This window comes from Tupaia chinensis, unplaced genomic scaffold (genome assembly GCF_000334495.1).
Source record: "Tupaia chinensis unplaced genomic scaffold, TupChi_1.0 Scaffold000217_1, whole genome shotgun sequence".
NCBI classification, from domain to species: Eukaryota; Metazoa; Chordata; class Mammalia; order Scandentia; family Tupaiidae; genus Tupaia; species Tupaia belangeri.
Window position 1 is genome coordinate 5963184 of NW_006159692.1, and position 20853 is coordinate 5984036.

Below are 20853 nucleotides of genomic sequence, written 5' to 3' on the forward strand. Positions count from 1 at the left end.
GGTGGTTGGACTGGCAAATAATGGTCTGGGATCTAGGATGGCCTCACATGTGTCTGACTATTGGCTGTCTATCAGCCAGGGAGACAAAAGTGATGGGGCTGTGATCTCTCATCCTCTAGCTAGCTCTGACTTTTTCGTATGGTAGTTGTTGTAGAGTTTTCCAAAGCAGAAAAAAAGAGCAAGGCCAATGCACAAGGGTTTTTTTAAAATTCTGTTTGAATCATATTTTCTGAATTCCCATTAGTTAAGCAAACCACAATACCAGCCCAGAGTCAGTGAGGGAAATAGCTTATGGCCATCTTTAAAAATATTTGCTATAGGGACCATGAGCTTGCTGAGAAGAGTGAGACGGAAAGTGAGAAGTCACCTCACAGGAGGGATAGCCAGGCTTCAATCCCTTCTCCATTTTCCTCTTGGGATTTTGGGTACACACACACACACACACACACACACACACACACCCCTAGCATATTTTTCAAGTCACTGAGTCTAGGACTTGAACTGTGCAATCAACCATGTAGGATCTAACCACATTAACTACCACACAATTGGCTGGCCCAATGGTCATTTTTGTGGTCTTTCACAGTCATCATCACCATCATCATAAAAACCAGTATTTATTGAGCATTTACTAAGGCCAGGTCTGTTTTAATTACATTATGTGTATCAGAGATTATAATTCTAGTCATAACCTTATGAGGCAGACATTCTATCTCCACATTGGTGAAAAAGAAATTGAGGCACAGAATGAAAAAGCAACTAATTCAGGGACACACAGATGGAAAACATGGGAGCTAAGATTCAAACACTCCAAAGCCACACTTGTAATGACAGTTTCGTCCTGCTTCCTCCTCCCACAATCTTATGTAGGATTTTCCATTATTTTTTTTAATAAGTGGTTCATTTAGTAAAGATCTTTCTTTCCTTGGCCACTTATTAATGCCACCAAAGGAGGTACCTCTATTTACATCCTACTCTAAGCTCTTTGTTATCTCTCTATCTCCTTTACTAGACTGTGAACTCTTCGGTGGAAGAAACTGTCACATTTATCTAGACCTGACACAGTGACTGGCATATTAATACTTAATAACTGTTTATTGGTTGGATGAATGAATGACAAGTCAATCAAGGCCAGGTGCTCAAGGTGGCATGATAGAGACAACCCAATTCAGTAAATCTTTGTTTCACCATCAGAAAAATAAACTACCTCATCCCATGTTGTGTTTCCCCATTGCTTATACACTATCCAGAAGTCTCTGACTTTTCAAAATGTTTGACAAAACCCAAAGCCTTCCTGCAATAATGTCAGACCTCACCATTTTCAGGCCTCATCTTCCGAATTAGATTGTGAGATCCTGTGGCACACGGGTGTGTTCACCATTTACACTTGCCCCACATCTTCTGATGCAGTGCCTTGCAAAGAGCAGGGTCTGTCAATGTGCGTGCTGAACAGTTGCATTGGAATGAATTGGAGGCACGTTGAGAACCTCTTAATAGTCTAATCTTTTGGGGATCATTCATGGCTAAAGAAGAGGAAATCATGACAATGACAGAGACAGGGCAGGAAGTGTGGGCAGGATCTGTGAACTCATTGAATATGGGAAGTGTGAGAGATGAAGAGAAAAAAGGATTTAGACTTTGATTTTAATAGATAGATTAAAGAATTATGCCCAAGAGAGAGATTGAGAAGCTCTCCTTCCCTGTAATCCTTTCATCCTCACTTCAATTTCAGGATAGAGAAGAGATTCCTTGTGAATATCAGGCTGAAGCCTTCCACAGAGGCTTACAGATATGGCATGGTCACTCAAGAGAGTCCAAAAGGACAAAAAGGGAAGGTCTGGATCTGTCCCTCTGCAGAAGAGCTTTTGTTCTGTTGAGGAGGAGGAGGAGACATTTGAGCTGAATGTATTTTTGGCTGGTACAATGCGTAAGTGCTCTGTTTGATAGCAGGGTTGTTCAAATGGCCTATTTCATAACTACACATCACTTTTCCAAATAAATGGTGTCTGTGGAATGTTCAGGTTAATGCACGAGTCCAGGGCTCAAAACTGTTTGCACTTAGAATGACTGAGGTTTCTTTCTTAATAAGTCATCTTGGCAGTTTGTCAACAAGTTAATTTGTGTTCCTAAGAAACTAGATTAATACTTCCTGTACTTTGTGCTATTCGCAGATCTACAACACAGTGAAAAGGGGAGAAGAAACAGAAAATACCATTGGGTCTCTTCTTCATTTCTTCACAAAGCTCCCAGCCTCTGAGACAGCCCATGGGAGGATTAGTGTTGGTCCATGCTTGAAGCAATGTGTCCCAGATATCGTTTGTGAGTTTCGTGCCACCCTCCAAAGGACTTCCCTATCTCAGTACATCACCGGTTCTCTCCTAGAAGCGACCACATCTTTAGGAGCGAGAAGTGGCCTTCTCAGTTCTTTTGGAGGATCCACTGGACGAATCATGCTGAAAGGTAATGTCTGAAATTTCACCTTTAACTTTTCTCCTTTGACTGCAGAGGAAAATATAAGTTAACATTTATGCATCTCTTGATGGAAAATTGATTTCACTTCTCATTGACTTCCTATAAAAGTAGCTACTTTAAGAGAATTTAGAAAGGTAGTTCCCTATTAAGTCTTCCAAGGTGTAAACATTCCAAATAATTAGCATTAACATTTTGAATTTTTTTTCTTTTTTTCTTACAAACTCGTGAGAATTACTTTATTTTTATTTTTTTACACTTATTGAAGACTCCCCTTTTTTTAAGGGTTCAGCACTTTATTTATTTTTCTCATTCATTTTTTCCCTAAACTTACTGCAGTCATTAAATAGATATTTTTAATGCATTTTTTAATTTCAAGAAAAACCGTTTTAGTTTTTTTTTTTTTGTCTGAAACTTTCTTTTTAACTTAATTTGCATTCATTCCCTAAGCACCATCACAGCATACAAAATGTGATTTCCCATTCAGAATATACTGCATAGCGGCTTAATCATGCATGTTATTGTCAAAAATTTTCCATTTCTAGTTTCATATAATATATATTATACCCCTCTTTCTGACCTCTGTCCTTTCCCATCCTCTTCTCACACTATCTTTGGTGTCTACAGTTGTCTTCCATTCCTTTTCCCCCCACATTTTATTGATCACACAATTTCTTAAATAATCTAGCTACTTTCAATAGCAAGTTCAACTGGTAATTTCAAGAAAAACAGTTTTAACTTAAATCAAAGAAATGCTAAGGAACTTTGCTGAAAACTTAAAGCCAGGAAACAGGTTAGGATTCTGTTCAAATAGTAGGTACATGAATGTATCGACAGCTCAAGACAGGACAAAAATCCTTAAAATTGGAAAAGAAAGCCTAAAAGAAAATCAGCAATGTTTTAGTCAAAAGTCATAAAATGCTATTTCACCAGTTCAGTCTTATGTACTTAATCTATCTTCTGTTGTGGTCAGATCTTCCCAATTAAATTCTAGGATATAATATTCAACTCTAGACATGTCTCTACATTTAAGTTGGCCATTTTCATAGTTTTTGAACTCTCATTTCTGTGTGTCTATATTTAATTTTCCTGGTATAGCACTCCCTTGAGAACTTCTTAGAGATCTGGTCTGGTGTTGGTAAATTCTGTCAGGTTTTGTTTATCTGAGAATATTCTTGTCTTTTCTTCCCATATGAAGGATAATCTTGCCGGGTACAGTATTTTTGGTTGCAATTGCTTTTCCCTTAACACTTTGAATATATTTTCCCATTCTTTCCTCGCTCACGTTGTTTCCGATGAGAGGACCACTGTTAGCCTGATGGAATATCCATTGTAGGTAACTTGGCATTTCTCTCTTGGCAATCTCAGTATCTTGTTTTTGTCTGTGGTTTTGGTCAATCTGGACATAATGTGTCTTGGAGAAGTTCTTCTTGGGTTGATTCTATTTGGGGTCCTTTGTATTTGTTGGGACTGGATCTTTGAGTGCCTCTTTAGGTTTGGAAAGTTTTCTTGCAGGATTTCATGGAATAGATTTCAATGCCTTTATGAATCTCCTTGCCTTCTGGGATACCAATTATCTGGATGTTTGGACGTTTTATGGTATCTAATATTTCTCATATATTATTCCCTTTTTTTTTTTTTGGCCACTTTCTCAGTCTTCATGGTGGATTTTTTTAGGCCAGCTATTCTATCTTCTACATCTGAGATTCAATTTTCTGTATGATCTAGTCTGCTTTTAATATTTTCAAGGGAGATTTTAACTTCCTGTGTTATAACCTTCATCTCTAACAGATCCATTTGATTCTTTTTTAGAGTGTGTATTTCCTCTTTTAGATCTTGCAAGAATTTCCTCACCTCCCGGAACTCGTCATCCCCTTTTTCCTGCCTCTTCTGCAGTGATATTTCTTGTCCCTACAATTAAGTCAGCCATTTTCTTAGTTTATGAACTCTTATTTCTGTGTATCTGTATTTAATTTTCCTGGTATAGCACTCCCTTGGGAACTTGGAGATCTGGTCTGGTGCTGGTAAATTCTTCTGCAGTTCATTGTCTCTCTTCTCTTCCATCTGTGTTAGCTTCATCATTATGAACATTCTAAATTCCTTATCAGACATTTCCATGAGTTTCATTGTATTGTCTGAGGATGAAGAGGTGTTATTTTTTTTTCCCTTGGCAGAGAGGTATTGTCTTGGTTTCCCATATGTCTTGTGATCCTTCACTGATTTCTAGTCATCTTTTGGTTGGGACGTTTCTTCCTAATTCTTGATGTTCAAATTGAGCATTCAGATGTGAGCAGAAGGAGGTGATCAGCAATCTCTCTTCTGTTCCGTGTTCACTCTTTGTTCATCAGATTCAAGGTGAAGAGAAGAATATTCTGACCCTAATCATATTCAGATGTTTTGAAACTGTTCACTTGGACCTGTCTAGACACTGTGCATAGAGGCTGATCAGCTAAATGAATAAAGACAAATAAAAAAGGAAAAGAATTAAGAGGAAAGAAGAAGAAAAAATAAAATGAAAAACAAGAAAGAAAAAAAGAGGATAAAAAACCCATAAGATTATAATTTTAAAAAGCAAAAAATGAAAACCACATGGTGCGAAACCAGTGTTTCACAGCTGAAGTAGGGTATCCATCTCAGTATAGGCCTGGCTTGGGCGTACCTTTCCTAAATGAAGTGAGAAAAGGCACCAATTAACACAATAAAGGAGAGGCTTGAGAGCCCTGAGAATACTTTACCTTTAAAAAAATTTTTTTTTTAATTTAAAGTCACAGGGAGACACAGCAAGACAGAGAGAGACAGGCAGAAATGGAGATAAAGAGACACAGAGCTTTCTCTACTCACTAGAAATGAGTCTGGAGGGGGAAGTCTCAGCAGAAAATTTTTATTTTTGGTAAAGGAAAACAATATTTCACAGCTGAGGTAGGGTATCCATCTCAGTATATCTGAATTTCTTTTTCAAAAACAGTAAATTATTAAAGTGGTTTCTTTATTTTAAATTTTTGTTACTGAGTTTTTATTTCATAATCATAAACTTAACTTTGCAATTCAGCTAAATTTGGAGGGGAATAAGGAAAATATGGAACCCGAAGAACTACAGCAAGAGCACAGGTTACAGGACATAGCAAGCAGATGGGGTGGAGGAGTGCTCTCCTGAGCTACAGAAGGAATGGTCTGGTGGTTAAGAGAAAATAAGTCAAATTTATTAGAGTCGTCCACAGTCAGCAATGGTATCTTTAATTAAAAAAAAAAAATATTCAGAGGCTGTCCTGTAGTACAGTGGTTAAGTACTATTAGAGGGAGTTGGATCTCACATAGTCAACCACAGTTCAAATCCCAGCCACAGTGATTTGATAAATATACCAGGCATGTATGTGTGCATGCCAAAAATCCTGATGAACAGACAAATAGAGAATAAAGAATTGTGTGTTAACTCTGCCGTGTGTGTTTGTGGGGTACTTTCTTTCTCTCTAACAAGTGCATGCACCCTCTGAAAAATTTTTTTAAAAAGAAAGAAAAACAAATGTAGCTCTGCTATAGCCTTGAAATAGGCAACATTTCCTACAAACATTTTTATTCAGGCAGGTGTTTTCTCCTACTGGTAGACTATAATGAAGATCAATTACTGTGGTAAGATGCTAGTAAACAAGTATGGTCATGTAATCACATTAAAATCCACCAACTTCTGGAGCAAAGTGACACATAGAGCCCCTTCATACACAGAAATCAATAAGTTTCTATTAACCAGAAAAGCAAAGCCAAGGACCACCGTCAAGCGATTACCATTTTAAAGGGCAAGATAGGCAGGCATTTCACTAACAAATGAAAGTCAGTGGAAAATGGAGTCCCTCAGCATCTGAGCTTCCCGTCTACTTCCCATCAGTAACAGGCAGGAAGGTCAGAAATGGCAGTGCACCAAAGAACCACGGCACTGCACAGCTGTCACAGCCGCCTGGCAGCCTTCCCTGTCAGGAAGCTGCCAGCCAGACAGGGACCTTTCAGAGCCGCGTTCCACTGCCTGGGGGCTGCCAAGAGTTCAATGTGACATCCGGCCATTCATCTCAAGGAGAGGAACAATAATATTATCTCTCCACAGCATGCCCAGAGACCCAGGGCTAGCAGGCTAGTGACCTTCCTTCATGATCCCCAATCTCCTCCATCCCACCCCTACAAATCCCAATGAGCAGGCCTAAGAGAAATGCCACTATCTCTCTGTGTACCGTGTTGGGTGCCATGTTGGTTTGTTTTCTGGATTCACCTTAACTTCTGGGGATTGGTTATAAATTGTAAATGGAGATAAATACAAAACGTGGGGACAGTAATCCAAGAGATTAACGGGTAGTGGGGGGAAACTTGGTTTCATGTTTTTCATCCCTCCAAGCCCTAGTGGGTGCTGGGTGCTGAGAAAAAAATAAAACCTGATTCCTGCCCTCATGGAGCTTAGAGTCTCTGGGCGATAAGCAGTTTTTACTGCGCATAGGATTCAAGGTTCTCCATTTTGATGTAGCTCTCAGAGACTGCCAAGGCTTGCTTTACCCAAGCAGTTGGGCTGAGATTGGCATGTGGAACTGGCATCACTCCAGTGCTTGTGACTGTGTGCCAGAACCTCATCCTGCAAGCTGAGCAACATTGTACCTAACCGCATGTAGGTGTTCTGGGAAATCCTAATGAAGTGAATTGTATGTCAGTTTGCTTGCCTTTAAGGTGTTTATGATCCTAATGAGGAAGCCAGATTTGCACACACTGTGTACTCAGAGAACAATATGAAACTGCAAACGGTTAAGTACCAAACAATGTGGAAATGGCTCTAAATGGTCAAAGAATTTCAAAAGGAAATTAATGTTCTATATGATGAATGGCTTGTGCCGAAACATGAGGTCTCAAACAAACCAATAAAAGTCAATAAAAACTGCTTTATTTCCTCTCCATTAATTGCCAACCAACCAAGGCAGGCTCCCTAGCCAAGGCAGGCACACCTCCAATCTTCCAGACTCATGTAGAGAAAAAGGGAGGCTGCTAGTTAGTGTATGTATTGCCCTGATGATAATTTGAGCTTGGTTGCTATTTGCTCTTCCGTGTTCAGAATAGAATCCCATAGGTCAATATTCCCAGCTCTGAGATTTCCTGGGTTGTTAGTTAACGTGCTATCCTCAAGCCAGCATTTTGTACGGGAGTTGGGAGTTTCTTTAATTTTGTATTTTGCAGTTCTTTAAGGATTTCTCATAACCTTCTGTAAGGAACTCTTGCTGAATAATGCAATCAACTGGTTGTCTTCTGCTCCAGGGTGATTTCTGTAGCTTCTAACTTGCTCTCTTAGAAGTCTTTTTCCAATATTATGTTGAACAGAAATCATATCCTAGACCCACATTAAGAAGACTTTCCAGAACTAGTTCTGTGATCATGAGTGACTTTATTCAAGTCATTTGTGTTCTCAAGCAACCTTCCTATGAGGTTGATGAGATTATAGATGAGGCATAAAGAGTCCTTCATGGTCACAGAAAGAATAAAATGATTTTACCTGCTAATATTAATAATACTGCCATGTTCTGGAACACATTATGAGAAAACTGCATGGATTTCAAGTATTTTACACCAAAATAAATTTATACTTCAATTTAAAAACAAACGAACGAACAAAAAACACCTTTTTCAACTTCAGCGCCCTTTCCAATGGGGTTTTTGAAGTCTTTATATGCCATAAAACATACCCTTTCTGGACATGCCATGGAAACCAGATGGGTTTCTCACCACAGAATGAAAGTGTGAGGTAAAGCAAGTAGTAATTAGCTCAATAAAGATATTCCACATCCTATACATATTTCAAAACATTATATTGCATATGATAAAGGTGAAGGGTCTTCAGAGGTTTCATAGAAAATACATATCATGAAAAAATCATGCTGGATTTCAACTTCTTTTATACCGAAAATAGACAGACTTTCCATTTTTCCACAAACTTTTAGAAATCCTCTTTAATCTTTATTATAAGATTTTAAAAGTAAATTAATTTCTGGGATCAGCAGTTAGCGTAACGGCTATGTCGCTGGACTCCCGTGTGATCGACTGCGGTTCACGTCCCGGACCCAGTGGCTTAAAACTCACCCAGGGCGCGTGTGCGTGCGTGCCCAAAATCCTGAGAGGAGAATGGAGGAAAAGGGATTGTGGCATGGCCATCCCCCCTATTCTCCATGAGGGATGGTTTCTCTCTTTCTTGCCTCTCTCCCTCTCTCTTTCTGAGAAATACCCATACTCTGTGGCAAAAAAAAAAAAAAAAAAAAAGTACATTAATTTCAAAAAAGAAAAAAAAAGATGTGTCTTTGTAGTCACAATGTTCACCAAATCTGTAGGATCAGCATATTAGCTAGTGGGTCTTGAGCTCTGGTGGCCATATGCTCTGATGTGGCACCTGGAGGACGGGCTAGCTTCTGTGATCTGGTGTCTGCTTCTTTTTTGTTCAGTAGATGTTGTCTTGTATAGATTTGGCCAACAGCTTTCAGCTTTGAATCACTCATGAAACTCTCTGGGGAAGTGTTATATATGTATATTACACACTCAGTATCCACTTTATAAACAGGCTATGTTCTAGAAGTTCCTGTCTCAGGAGCTATATGGAACTTAGAGCACTTTCCTGCAGAGGTGGTATGAGTCACTGTGATTTGATTCTCAGATTCTAGTCCTCAAAAACCTCTTTAACCCATCACACAGTTGAAATCTGTACACTTCCCATAGAATAAAAAGGAAAACAGTGTCATTGGAATACTGAGAGTCAAGCCTTCAAGAGAAAAGCAGTACAAGTGAGTAAAAAGACATTTCTTATTGAAGGGAAATAATTTGAGTTAAAATGATTAAGAAATTAAAATTCTGTATGGAGATTTTAAAAAGAATGTTTAGCCATTTTAGAGATTTTAGAAGTTGGCAGTTGTAGTTCTCTGTTGTTGGTGGTTATATTTCAAAACTCATACCTATAGGAACAAATCAGAAAATTATCCCAGTGACTTTTTCCTTTTCTTTGTTTTGTTTGTTTGTTTGTTTTCTTAAAATGGAACACTTGTGAATAGAATGAAGATGGGCAGAAGTAGGCAGTGCAAGATTTTTATTTTTTTTTCCCCCAGAGGAAATGGGAAAGGAAAAAGGTCAAAAGAATGACCTCTTTCATGGGAGAAATCATGTTTAAAGTGTATTAAATGGAATTGGGAAAGGCAGAGAAAAAGGAGGGGAAAGTGTATGATTCTACTTACATGAGGGACTTTGGTCAAAAATCACAGAGGCAGAAAGTAGGGCCTGGGGCTGGGAGAGTAGGAGTTTATGTTTCATGGGTGTAGAGTTTCAGTTTTACAAGATGAAAAGTGTTCTGGAGGTGGATGGTGGCGATGATTGCATGCCATTGTGAGTATATTTATAACACTGAACTGTACACTTAACATATTTAGATGGTAAATTTTGTGTTATATGTATTTTACCACAATAAAAAAATAATGGGGGGTGGACGGTAGGGGGAAAAACAAGTACCCAAAGGAGGAGCATACTATGTAGATCTTTTATCCCAGATCTATTAAGAGGTTAGAAAGAACTGAGGAATTTGTCTTCTGGAAGTGATTGTAATTATTAGAAAAAGACTTATAGCAGCCTGCAGTAGGGTAAGAATAGATGTCCAACCAATTGATCATTGTTCAAAAGTCAGGAAGTAGTAACTCAAGACTAGACCGACCAGACTTCTGTAGCCTTGTGGCTTTTTCACAGCCTACAGATGGTCCAGCAAAACAGCCAACAATCAAGATACAACCATGCCTGGTTTTCTGCCTGCAGGGCTACCAGAAATGGTCTATTAAATTGAGTTTGCCAGATAATGAGAGACATTTTCAGATATGGAACGTTGATCAGCAAGGATGTGCCCTTGTTACAAGGGGGTGCTATCTCAAAGTGCAAGAATGGAGAACTTCCGCCATCTAGTACACTTACACTTTCACTATTATGATACAGTTAAGATCTTTCTACCTCTCACCTCACCCCTGTCTCCCTCTTCCCATTAACTTGAATAGAATTTTAAGACTAACACCTTGTAGCAGTGGCAGTCAAAAGAATTATTGAATTCAATAATCAGGAATAAAATTTAAAGTTTATCACTTGCTTTTTTCCCCAATATTTTATGTACCAAAAATTATGAAAACAAGATCAACAAAAAAGAGAGAGAAAAATGAGATGGTTGATAGTAAGTATTGAAATAGCAAAGTTGGGAAACTAAGATAATTAGAGCATTTTTCAGATAGTGACACTACATTTTTAAATATGAATATTATACCTGCCAATATAATAAATTTAATGCATTAAACTTAATATTTTCTTTTCAAAGTGTTGCTCAGTAAAGTTTGTAAATTAAAAGATTAACTATTACATATAACCAGAACAAAACTTAGGTATTTGTATTTAAATTATATAGTAGAAAAGAAAACTCCTCGGGAACCAGCAGTTAGCGTAGTGGCTATGTCGCTGGACTCCCACGTAGTCGACCGCGGTTCGTGTCCCGGACCCGGTGGCTTAAAACTCACGCCGGGCGCGAGTGCGTGCGTGCCCAAGATCCCGAGAGGAGAATGGAGGAGAAGGGATTGCGGTGTGACCATCCCCCCTGGGGGGTGATTTCTCGCTTTCTGTCTCTATGTCTCTCTCTGTCTGTCTGGCGAGCGCACGCGCCCTACAGTGAAAATCTCTCCAAAAAAAAAAGAAAACTCCTCTGTTCATTTTTAACCATTTTGAGTATGTATGTAGAACTGTATTAAAGTTTACATATAGGCTGTAAATAGAATATGATGAGTATGCAGGAAAACTATTAACAATCACGTATAGGCTGTAAATAGAATATTACGTGTATGCAAAAGAACTGTATTAAAGGTCACATATGGGCTGTGTGAGTAGAATATTGTGAATAAGCAAACAAAACACCATTGAATATTTAATATTCTTATTTGAAATAGGGAATATTTTGTTTCTGATAGAAAAGTCTAATGAATATTCAACTTTTTTTCAGTGCAACAAGTATATTCCGTTTATGTCTTTTCTAAAGTTAAGAACTTTGCCTATAAAAGCAAGAAGTCAAGGCAGGAGTATACACACAATGTATGACTACAACTCATAAATAATTTAGTTTATAAAGGCTGTCTTTGCTGACTTCCTCATAATCTAAACAATTACCCTTTACATGCCTACCAGGCAGGGAAGGCATGTACATAGTTCTAATTCCAAGATTTAAGTTTATTTAAAGAAATACTTGACTTACTAGTTTTGTGACCTTGAAATTATTTCCTTGGTGTTTAAAAGTATGCTTTAATGCGATGTTGGATGGGCCCAGTTATTCAACTGAAAAGTATCTATTAGCTGCCAACTATGGCCTAGAGCCATGTCACCTACGGGAAAAATGCAAAAGGTCATGTCTGGAAGTCTTCAACTTGTAAAATAATATTTCTCACCCAGAGAAAATACAATTTTGGGATTCAGGTCTACCAAAGTAGCCCTTACCACCTAAAAAAAACTCAGAAAGTGTTGGACTGATGACAAAACAGTGGTACCAGTAGGTCTTGGGGCCAGGAAATTTGGTGGGCACAGGAAAAATAAACCCTCTGCCTTGGGGTATAGCCATGGTGACACAAGCAATAGCGTTCTTCTGCAGAAAGGCTGGGGTCATTGGGAAGGCCTGGGTTCAGATCCTGGACCAGCCTAACTAGGTCAGGCGCAGTAGAGTGCACCTGTACTCCCAGCTAACCCAGAGGCTGGAACAGGAGGATTGCAACATGGCAAGACCCTGTCAAAAATTATCTCTCTGTTTCTGTCTCTGTCTCTCGCATAAAGAAAGAAAAAAAGAAAAAGAAAAAGAAAAACAAAGAAAGAAAAGCCAGTAAGCAAGCAAAACACTTCTTGGGGCCACACAGATGGTCAGGTACCAACCAGGAGTATGAGTCTACACCCAGGTGTAACCAAAGGATGTGACTCCACACCAGTTGTGACTGAGGAATGTGACCCTGAGCAGATGTGACCTAAACATGGCACTTCGTGCCAAGGTGTTTATATATCCAGTTTGTGCTGGGAGACAGAGTCCGTTCAAAATGAGAAAGGGAGATAGGAGGGAAGGAAGGAAGCCAGGAAGGGAGGGAAGAAAAGAGAGAGGGAGGAAAAACTGTGTAATTAAGGGCTGGTTAAGTCCTAGTTAACGAATTAGAATGGTGGTGGTGAGGACAGCAGTGCCAGACAGGTACTTGGGATTTCCATGTTTGAACTCATCATAAAAATGCCAGTTCCTGGCTACAGAAACGCAGAATGGTCTGTATTCCAAAAATTCATTTGTAAGAGAGTTAGGATTAACAGCAATTAGATTCCAAGTCTTCCCCCCCAAAAATTTGCTGAATATTTAAAGTTTAAAAAAAAGCCCCAAAATGTGTCTTTTTCCATGTTGGTAATTGAGTGTTTCTGAAAAACAAATTAGAATAAGAAATTGTCATGTTTACTCTGAAAGAGGCAGATATAGTTAGTGAAAGATAAAGAAGAGCAGGTGGATTAGCCTGGGTGAGTCCAAACATACATACGAATTAGAGGGTAAGATTAAAGGGTAAGGAGAGGGATTTAAGAATAGTTTTTAAAGGAGAAATGGTTACCAATAGAAAAACAAAAATGAAAAACACAATTTATAATAATTGGGAGAATGAGCAAATTCCTCAATACTTATCAAGGTGATTGAATATATTTTTTCAAAAAGGGACTCTATAGGGGCCAGTAGATGACATAATGTTATATCGCTGGACTCCCACATAGTTGACTGTGGTTTGAGTCCCAGCCCAGCTGCTTAAAACTCATGCTGGGAGCGTGTGTGTGCATGCTCAGAATCCCCAGAGGAGACTGGAGGAGAAGGGATTGCAGCTGGGCCATGCCCCTTCACTCTGGGGGATGATTTCTCACTTTCTATTTCTTTGTCTCCCTCTGTCTTTCCAGTGAGCGCACATGCCCTATAGCAAAAACCTCTCTAAATAAATAAATAAATAGGGATAAAAATAATTTTTAGAGTAACCTCCAAAGAATAGATGTAGAAACATGCAAAAGTGGTTATCTCCAAGAGAAGACTTTTGCTTGTCTTCTTGGACCTATCTGTGCTGCTTATTAGCAGTGCATACATACTCCGCTTACCATTTTCCAAAGGCATTCGGACCCAGTGTGACTGTTCTGACGAGTCAAGCGCTGTGTTTCCAATGCTCTTGTTGTTGTCCCCATAATGAAGACCTTGTTACCTCACATTCAAATGAAGAAGACATAAGAGGGGACAACCAGAGGCTTTGCTGAAGTAAGATGGGGAGATGGGCTTAGAAAGAATACAGAAAGTGGGACCAGCAGTTGGCGCAATGGCTATATCGCTGTACTCCCATATAGTTGACCACAGTTCGAGTCCCAGACCTGGTGGTTTAAACTCAAACTGGGCACGTGTGCATGCGTGTTTAAGATCCCAAGAGAAGACTGGAGGAGAAGAGATTGTGGCATGGCCATCCCCCCTGGGAGGGGGGGGTGATTTCTCACTTTCTGCCTCTCTGTCTGTCTCTGTCTTTCTGGTGAGTGCATGTGCCCTGTAGCAAAAACCTCTCCAAAATAAAAAGAAAAGAAAGAATATGGAAAGTGTTATTTTAGGCTCTTTGTCCTGTTGAGAATTTCAGGGTCTGATTTGCTTCATGAGTAAAAGATATTGAACATGAGCAGTCTGTCTTGGGTCTGAGTCTAGACTTTAACATGGGTGAATGAGTGACTTTTTATTTTTTCATTTTTGTCTTCCATGAGAGAGAGAGAGACAGACAGACAGAGACAGGCAGCACCAACAGTGTCCTTGTGCAGCTGTCCACCCCCAGTCTCAGCCAGATCATGGCTCCAGGAGTTCCTGGGACACAATTCAAAACCGCTCCCATTTGGATCCAGTTGCATTAGCTCTATGCTACCACCTGGGCCCTTGACTAGGTGACTTTACTTTTAGAGGCTTCAGTTTCAACCTCAATAAAATGAGAATAATAGCAAGGACTTCATAGGTTTGTTGTGAGGATTAAGTATCATAATATATACAAAGAACTTAGCATAGTATCTGGTACCTAAATGTGCTCAATAAATCTGAGGACGACGATGGTGATGATGGTGGTGGTGGTAAAGACGATGGCTGCATCCTTCATAATAGCACCTTGAAATCCCAGCCGTCCGCTGCTGTTAGTTGAGAGGCTTTGCGTGAGCTCAATTGTAGTTGCCCACGACATGGACACGTACCCTCCAAGCTTTCCTGGCTGCAGTCCCTAAGCATTATGGGACCCCTGAGAGGAAGTATCTAGTGGCTGGAGAGTGCCCCCATGTAATTCCTTTAGGTTTTCCTTTGTTCCCATACATTAGGCCATTCATTTAATTAACATATTTGTTGTGCATCTACTGTGTGCCAAGGATATAATACTAAATAAGATGGAGTACATTCTTTAAAAGACTTTACAGCTCTTGATAGAGATGGATAAACAAGCATGCAGTGTTAGGATGATTATATATGTTGGCTCAAATAAGCACAGGATATAGGGGCCCAGAGGAAGGTCCCTGTACCATCTCGAGTGAAATCTGGGGTTTGTGAAACCAGTTAAGAGCCTGGATAAATGTGAACAGGAATGTAATTAAGGAAAACAAGCCTGACCTCTTATTTTGAAGTGTGTATTGTTTCTATTCAGTTCTCTGCTATTACCATCGCTATCTCTCCAGAGTAAGCATTTACTATAGATATTGAGAGCATTGTCTGAAAACCTATGATCGATTAAAAAAAAAATTCATGTTAAAGATAGAATCTGAACATTTTTTATGAAGATGAATTACTCTTTACAATAAAAGTAAGTGAGATGTTTGTTTTCAGTGCATGAAACTAGTCCTTTTGAGTGTCTCTAAGTTGTTTATTGTTTTAAAGGACTAAACTTCACTTAAATGAGCTATGGAAATTCCTGTCCATGGGAACTTTTATAGAATATAATGGAATATGGCCATAATCTGTTTATAATAACATGAGGGTCAGTAGCAAATATTTAAGAGGAAAAAAGACGATCTCAACACAGTCTGAGTCATTATTTAAAATTCTGTTGGATTGGAGTCTTTAAACCAAGAAATAATAAAGAAGTTAACAGTACAGTTAAAGTAATAAAAAGATATTTTTAAGGGTATGTTTAGTTTTGATTGTTTGACTTCAAGTAGAAGATATTTTACAGTCTTTGGAAAAGTATTATATAAAATGTTTTGACAACTAGAAATTCATATTTTTAACTTCATATTTCATTATGACAGCAAACTTTTCAAAGTTTATTTATTTTTTTTTCCATGAATAAGAGAGGAGGAGAGAGAGAAAGAGACAGCACCTTCAACAGGGTCTTTCTTTTTTTCTGGAGAGAGATTTTTGCTATAGGGCACGTGCACTCACCAGAAAGACAGAGAGATAGAAAGCAAGAAATCACCCCTCAGGGGGGGGTGGCCACGATTCCTCCTCTGTTCTTCTCTCAGGATTTTGAGCATACTCGCACTTGCACATGAGTTTCAAGCCACCAGGTCCAGCGCTCAAACCACAGTCAGCAACGTGGGAAGCTATCACCTTAACCATTGTACCACCTGCTGGCCCCCTCAACAGGGTCTTGATGCTGTAAAACACCAGCAGCCACAACCAGTCCAGCATCCTCAGGGAAGCCTCTGGATGCGAACCCAGGACCTTCTCATGCAGGTCAGCCTGGTACGCTTTACCACTGTACCACCCAGAGTCACATTTTGCCATTAATAAGCATAATTATTTAAAACTTATTTCAAACAGACAGTGTGCATGATCTGAGAACACAGAGGAGGACAGAGAATACAAAAACTTTCAGAGACCCTGGCAACTCACAAGATCTGGGCTGACTGATTACCAGGGCTAGAACTAAAATCTTTAACTCGAATTGACCAGCTATTAAGGACCCTGATTCCCAAACCCATGTTCTTAACCACGGGAAACATTCCTGTATTATATCCCACTCAGAGATCCTGTGTTCTGACTTACAACAGGTATATAAAGAGAAATGCCAGTTGGGGATCAAGTAATCATAACAATAAATGACAAGTTGGAACTACGGTATTTGCTACAAGGCAGAGCGACAGGGTTGTATGAGACTCTCTCAAAGAGGGATTTGATGTCTTCCTAACAGTTAGTGATGTTGGAGGGGAGGACTAAAGATCCCATCTATGGCAACTAAGAAGAGGGCCTGGAGGAGTGTATAGTGCACTTGAGGTTTGGGTGGAGAGTAGAGATCTCTAAGATTCTTTAGGAGCCAGACTGTGGTGCAGCAGTGAAGTGCAGCACTCTGAGAGGCTGGTCCACATGGGAAGGTTATGGGTTCACATCCCGAGGTCTACCTAAGTATGCCAGGCCGGCACATGCCCAAATCCAGGCTGGCTAAATCTGGGTTAGTTCTTGGCATCAAGAACCTGTTGAGGGTACTGTCTCTCTAACTCATGGGAAAAAATAAATAAACATTAAAAATTAATAAGTAAAGGATTTATTATGCCAAGGAAGTCTGGAAAAGTCAGACACCACACACTGACAGGTTTTAGATGCCACAGTGTGCCCAGTACCATGACAGGCAGTTCTTAAGTAGTGTCTGATTTAAGTTTCAGATTTTTACATGTGAAGAAATGGAGGCACAGAGGGGCACAACAGATCATCCAAACTCTTGTTAAGGGCTCCGCCAGCAATGGAAAGCCCATCAGAAGGGTTTAAACCGAATAAATTAAAAATAAATACACAAAAATAAAATGAGATAGAGATGCCTTCCAACCTGTGCTGCCCCTTCCAGCCCTCTTTGCATCCAAAATAAAAATATTTACACATGAGACTGTCATGGATATTGTATCTGAAAGGAATGATTATTCTGGAAGAAAGACAGATGGCATTAGCTGAAGGGCTGTGTAATTGTTTTGCGGAGGTGGGGAAGGGAGGGATAGCCAGTAGATCAGCTCTCTCTGCTTCCTGGGAAACATATTCCAAGAAGTTGGACTTAGAAGAGAGGCTGTAGGGGCCAGCAAGTGGTGTGGTGGTTGAGGTGTTGGACTCGCACATGGCTGACTATGGTTCAAGTCCTGGACCTGACCAGTTGCTTTCTCATTTTCTCTCTCGTTCTCTCTCTCACTCACTCGCTCTCGCTCTCTCTCTTTCTCTCTCCCTCCCTTTCTCGTGAGCACATGTGCACTGTAGCACATTGAAAAATAATAAAGATGGTAAATAAAATTAAATGAATAATTATTTAAAAGAAAAAAATGAGGGGCTGCAGTGTGGGCTGGAAAGAGGGATTGAAGACCCTCCCTCTCCAGACCCAGAGCTATGGTTCATGCTTTGCTTCCCCACAGTGAACTCACTGAGCCCTGGGCACCATAACAGTGTCTCACATAAAGCCCTGGAAAGCTAAACTGGGCTCCCCATGGACCAAGTCCAGGCCATATGTATTTTTTCTTTGACAGTTGCACTATTTTAAAAATTGGAAAATTTTGCATTAAATTGTAAAATTCTGGTTTCTTTGGCAACCTGGGCCACCCTCCCCCCTCTTGCTCCGGGGCCTGGCCCTGACACACACTAGCCCACTAGGTAAGACATAACTGCTCCACAGCTCATACCCCAGGCTCCAGCTCAGGGAGGTCTCCCTCCTTGCTCCACTGTGTTTTCTTACTGCCTGTTCCTGTGGGCACCTCCATTTATGACCGCTGGGTGGTATTCTGAGTTTCACACATGCTACTGAGCACTCAGTATAAGCAGAGTGGGAACTGGGGCAAAGGGGAGGATTCCACACACACAGGGTCATCTTGGAACAGGTTTCTGATTGGGGTTTCCCTGGGAGGTTACAGGAGACACTCCAGGCAGGAGTGAGATGAAACGCCAGAATAAGGGTACATGGCACCTGGGGGATAATGAGGAAATGTTCCATACAGTGGGTACATGAAACAGAGATGTGGCCCCAACCTGGAGAGCAGTGAATATTTGGACCTAAATTGTTGGACAGCCATTATAGGCTGTAAGCAGGTAGAATGTTAGGGACCTCAGACCATGAGTGACCTGTTAGGCTCAACAGCCTGGATGCACTCTGTGTGAAGGAGGGTGGCAGTTACAAACCCAAGCGATTATTCCTGGGTTAGGAATTGGTGTGCTCAAAATACAGGGCCAGCAGCCTGCGCGAGGCCACTTGGTTTTCATTGGCGCAAGACACTGCTTACAGAGAAAGGACTAGTCTTGAAAACCTAACATCACCGGGGAAAAAAAAATGAAATGTAATAAAAATCACAGTCAGTTAAGAATGGAGGCATTTTTACTACAACACAGCACCATTGTAAAAAAGCTCCGTGCTCGTGCCAGGGGTAGACGCTGCTACACGTCTCCCCTGAGTCAGGGCATTCGAGGGCTCTTGGCCTGCTCGGCTCAGCCAGAGCTGCTGGGAGTGAGGCCTCCTCGGGGCTTACATAAAGCATAGATCTTGCCCAAATGTGGAAAACCTTTAGGGACATTAAAACCATTAGGGATCCGTAGCCTTGACTTGAACCAAGCAGAATAAACAAACCCCTGCCCAAACTGGAACTCACTGGACGCCTTTCAGAGTTTTCCAAGGGGAAGGCTGGAGGCCTCAAGGGTCTTTGAGTGGGTTAATGTCTTGTTTCAGCCACTTGGCTCGAGCCTGATGAGACTCTCCGTGTGCTTTCCTTTATCATTTTTTCTGAAATGTCTTAACACCTCAGTTGCAAGCTCACAAATGGATTGCATTGCAAACCTATAACATATACAATCCTTTCTTTTCTTTTTTTACTGCTAATGGATCTTAGAGCCCTAGTTAGACCTTTTGGAAGTGAGTTACAGATTCAGGAACAGGGTTGGAAAAATTCCAAGGAGCATTCAGATTTTCCATGGACAGGGTCTTGGTAAATTCCCAACCTCAATTTCTATTTTCAATATCTGTTGTCACTTTTCCCAGCTTAATAGTTGAGTTAGTTCTCTATATGCACAGAGTAGAGTGATTTTGTGTCTTTCCCTCTAATAGTTAAGTGGCATCATTTTCTGACTCCTTTTTAATCTCACTTAAAAATTGGGGAGGCAGATTAGAGAATTAATTATGAATGTTCATTCATCAATAGATGGTCAATTTTGTGCCCACTGTGGGCTGAATGCTATGTTAGACACTGTTGAGGACAGTGGATAGGGCTGGGTTGGAACGAAATATAGCAATAGCCCAAGTCCCTGATATTCACTATCTATTACAAGGTGGATATAGAGCCAGCAGGTAGCATGATGGTTAAGGTGCTGGATCCCACATAGGTGACTCCATGGTTCAAGTCCTGGACCCAGCAGCTTGAAAATCACTACTGGTGCATGTGCTTGTGTGCTCAAGATCCTGAGAGGAGAACAGAGGAGAAAGGGTTATGGGGTGGCCTTCCCCCAACCCACCAGGGGTGATTTCTCACTTTCTCTCTTTGTCTCTGTTTCTCTCTGGCAAGCAGCATACTTGCCTTGCAGAGATTTTTTTTTTTTTAAAAGGTAGAGATTAGCACAGAGATAGGAAACCAAAGCACAGAGCATCTAAGAGTCAAGCCTTAGCAGATGGTTGCATATCCAGAGCTCACAGAAGCACCTCTGAACTAGGGGGTTCTTACCCTGCCTCCAACCTACCTCTGGGAAATAGAGCCATACAGCACAAGGTGGAAAATGGTTACAGAGTGCCTGCTATGGCCCTGACCTGGCTGAATGGAAACAATGAAGAAAAGTGCTGTTCTTAACTCTAGGAGTGGATGATTGAGCTGACAGAGACACAGACATGTGACCAATGGCTACCTTGTGCTGTGATAGGATGCAAAGATCAGTGATGAAGAATATGGGGTCTGGTGACAATAGACTTTGGTTCCAGATTGACCACATACAAACTGTGATCTGGGGCAGCTTCCTTAACTCCTTTCATCCTGAGTTTCATTGTCTTCTCAGTAATACGGGGCAATGTAGATACTTGCCTCAGAGATAAATAGTGAATGAATGTAAAGTGATGAGAACACTATCCAAAAAGAAGTGGAGATGGAGCTCAGGACATTCAGAAATAGTAGCACAAAGGCTTAGCTGCAGGATGGGGTTCAGGATAGGAGCTATCAGGTGAGGTTTGGCAACAGGTAGAAGGCCTGGAGAGCACTGGAGAAATGGAACTGTAAAGGGCCCCAGTCTGGAGCTGCGCTGGGCCCTGGGTCAGAAGAACAGGGATCGGGACCAGCAGTTAGTGTAATGGCTATGTCGCCGGACTCCCACGTAGTTGACCGCGGTTCGCATCCCGGACCTGGTGGCTTAAAATTCACGCCAGGCGCATGTGCATGTAT

The 20853-nt window shown here is 40.6% G+C and overlaps 1 protein-coding gene across 2 annotated transcripts in view; it reads left to right on the forward strand.

Moving 5' to 3' along the window:
* PLCE1 (phospholipase C epsilon 1) overlaps window positions 1-20853 on the forward strand; it is a 318188-nt gene that overhangs the window by 129339 nt on the left and 167996 nt on the right. For both annotated transcript variants that reach the window (XM_006147651.3, XM_014587535.2), the window contains exon 3: window positions 2172-2460. In XM_006147651.3, the coding sequence (XP_006147713.1) occupies window positions 2172-2460 (289 nt within the window). The remainder of the gene's footprint in view (window positions 1-2171; window positions 2461-20853) is intronic.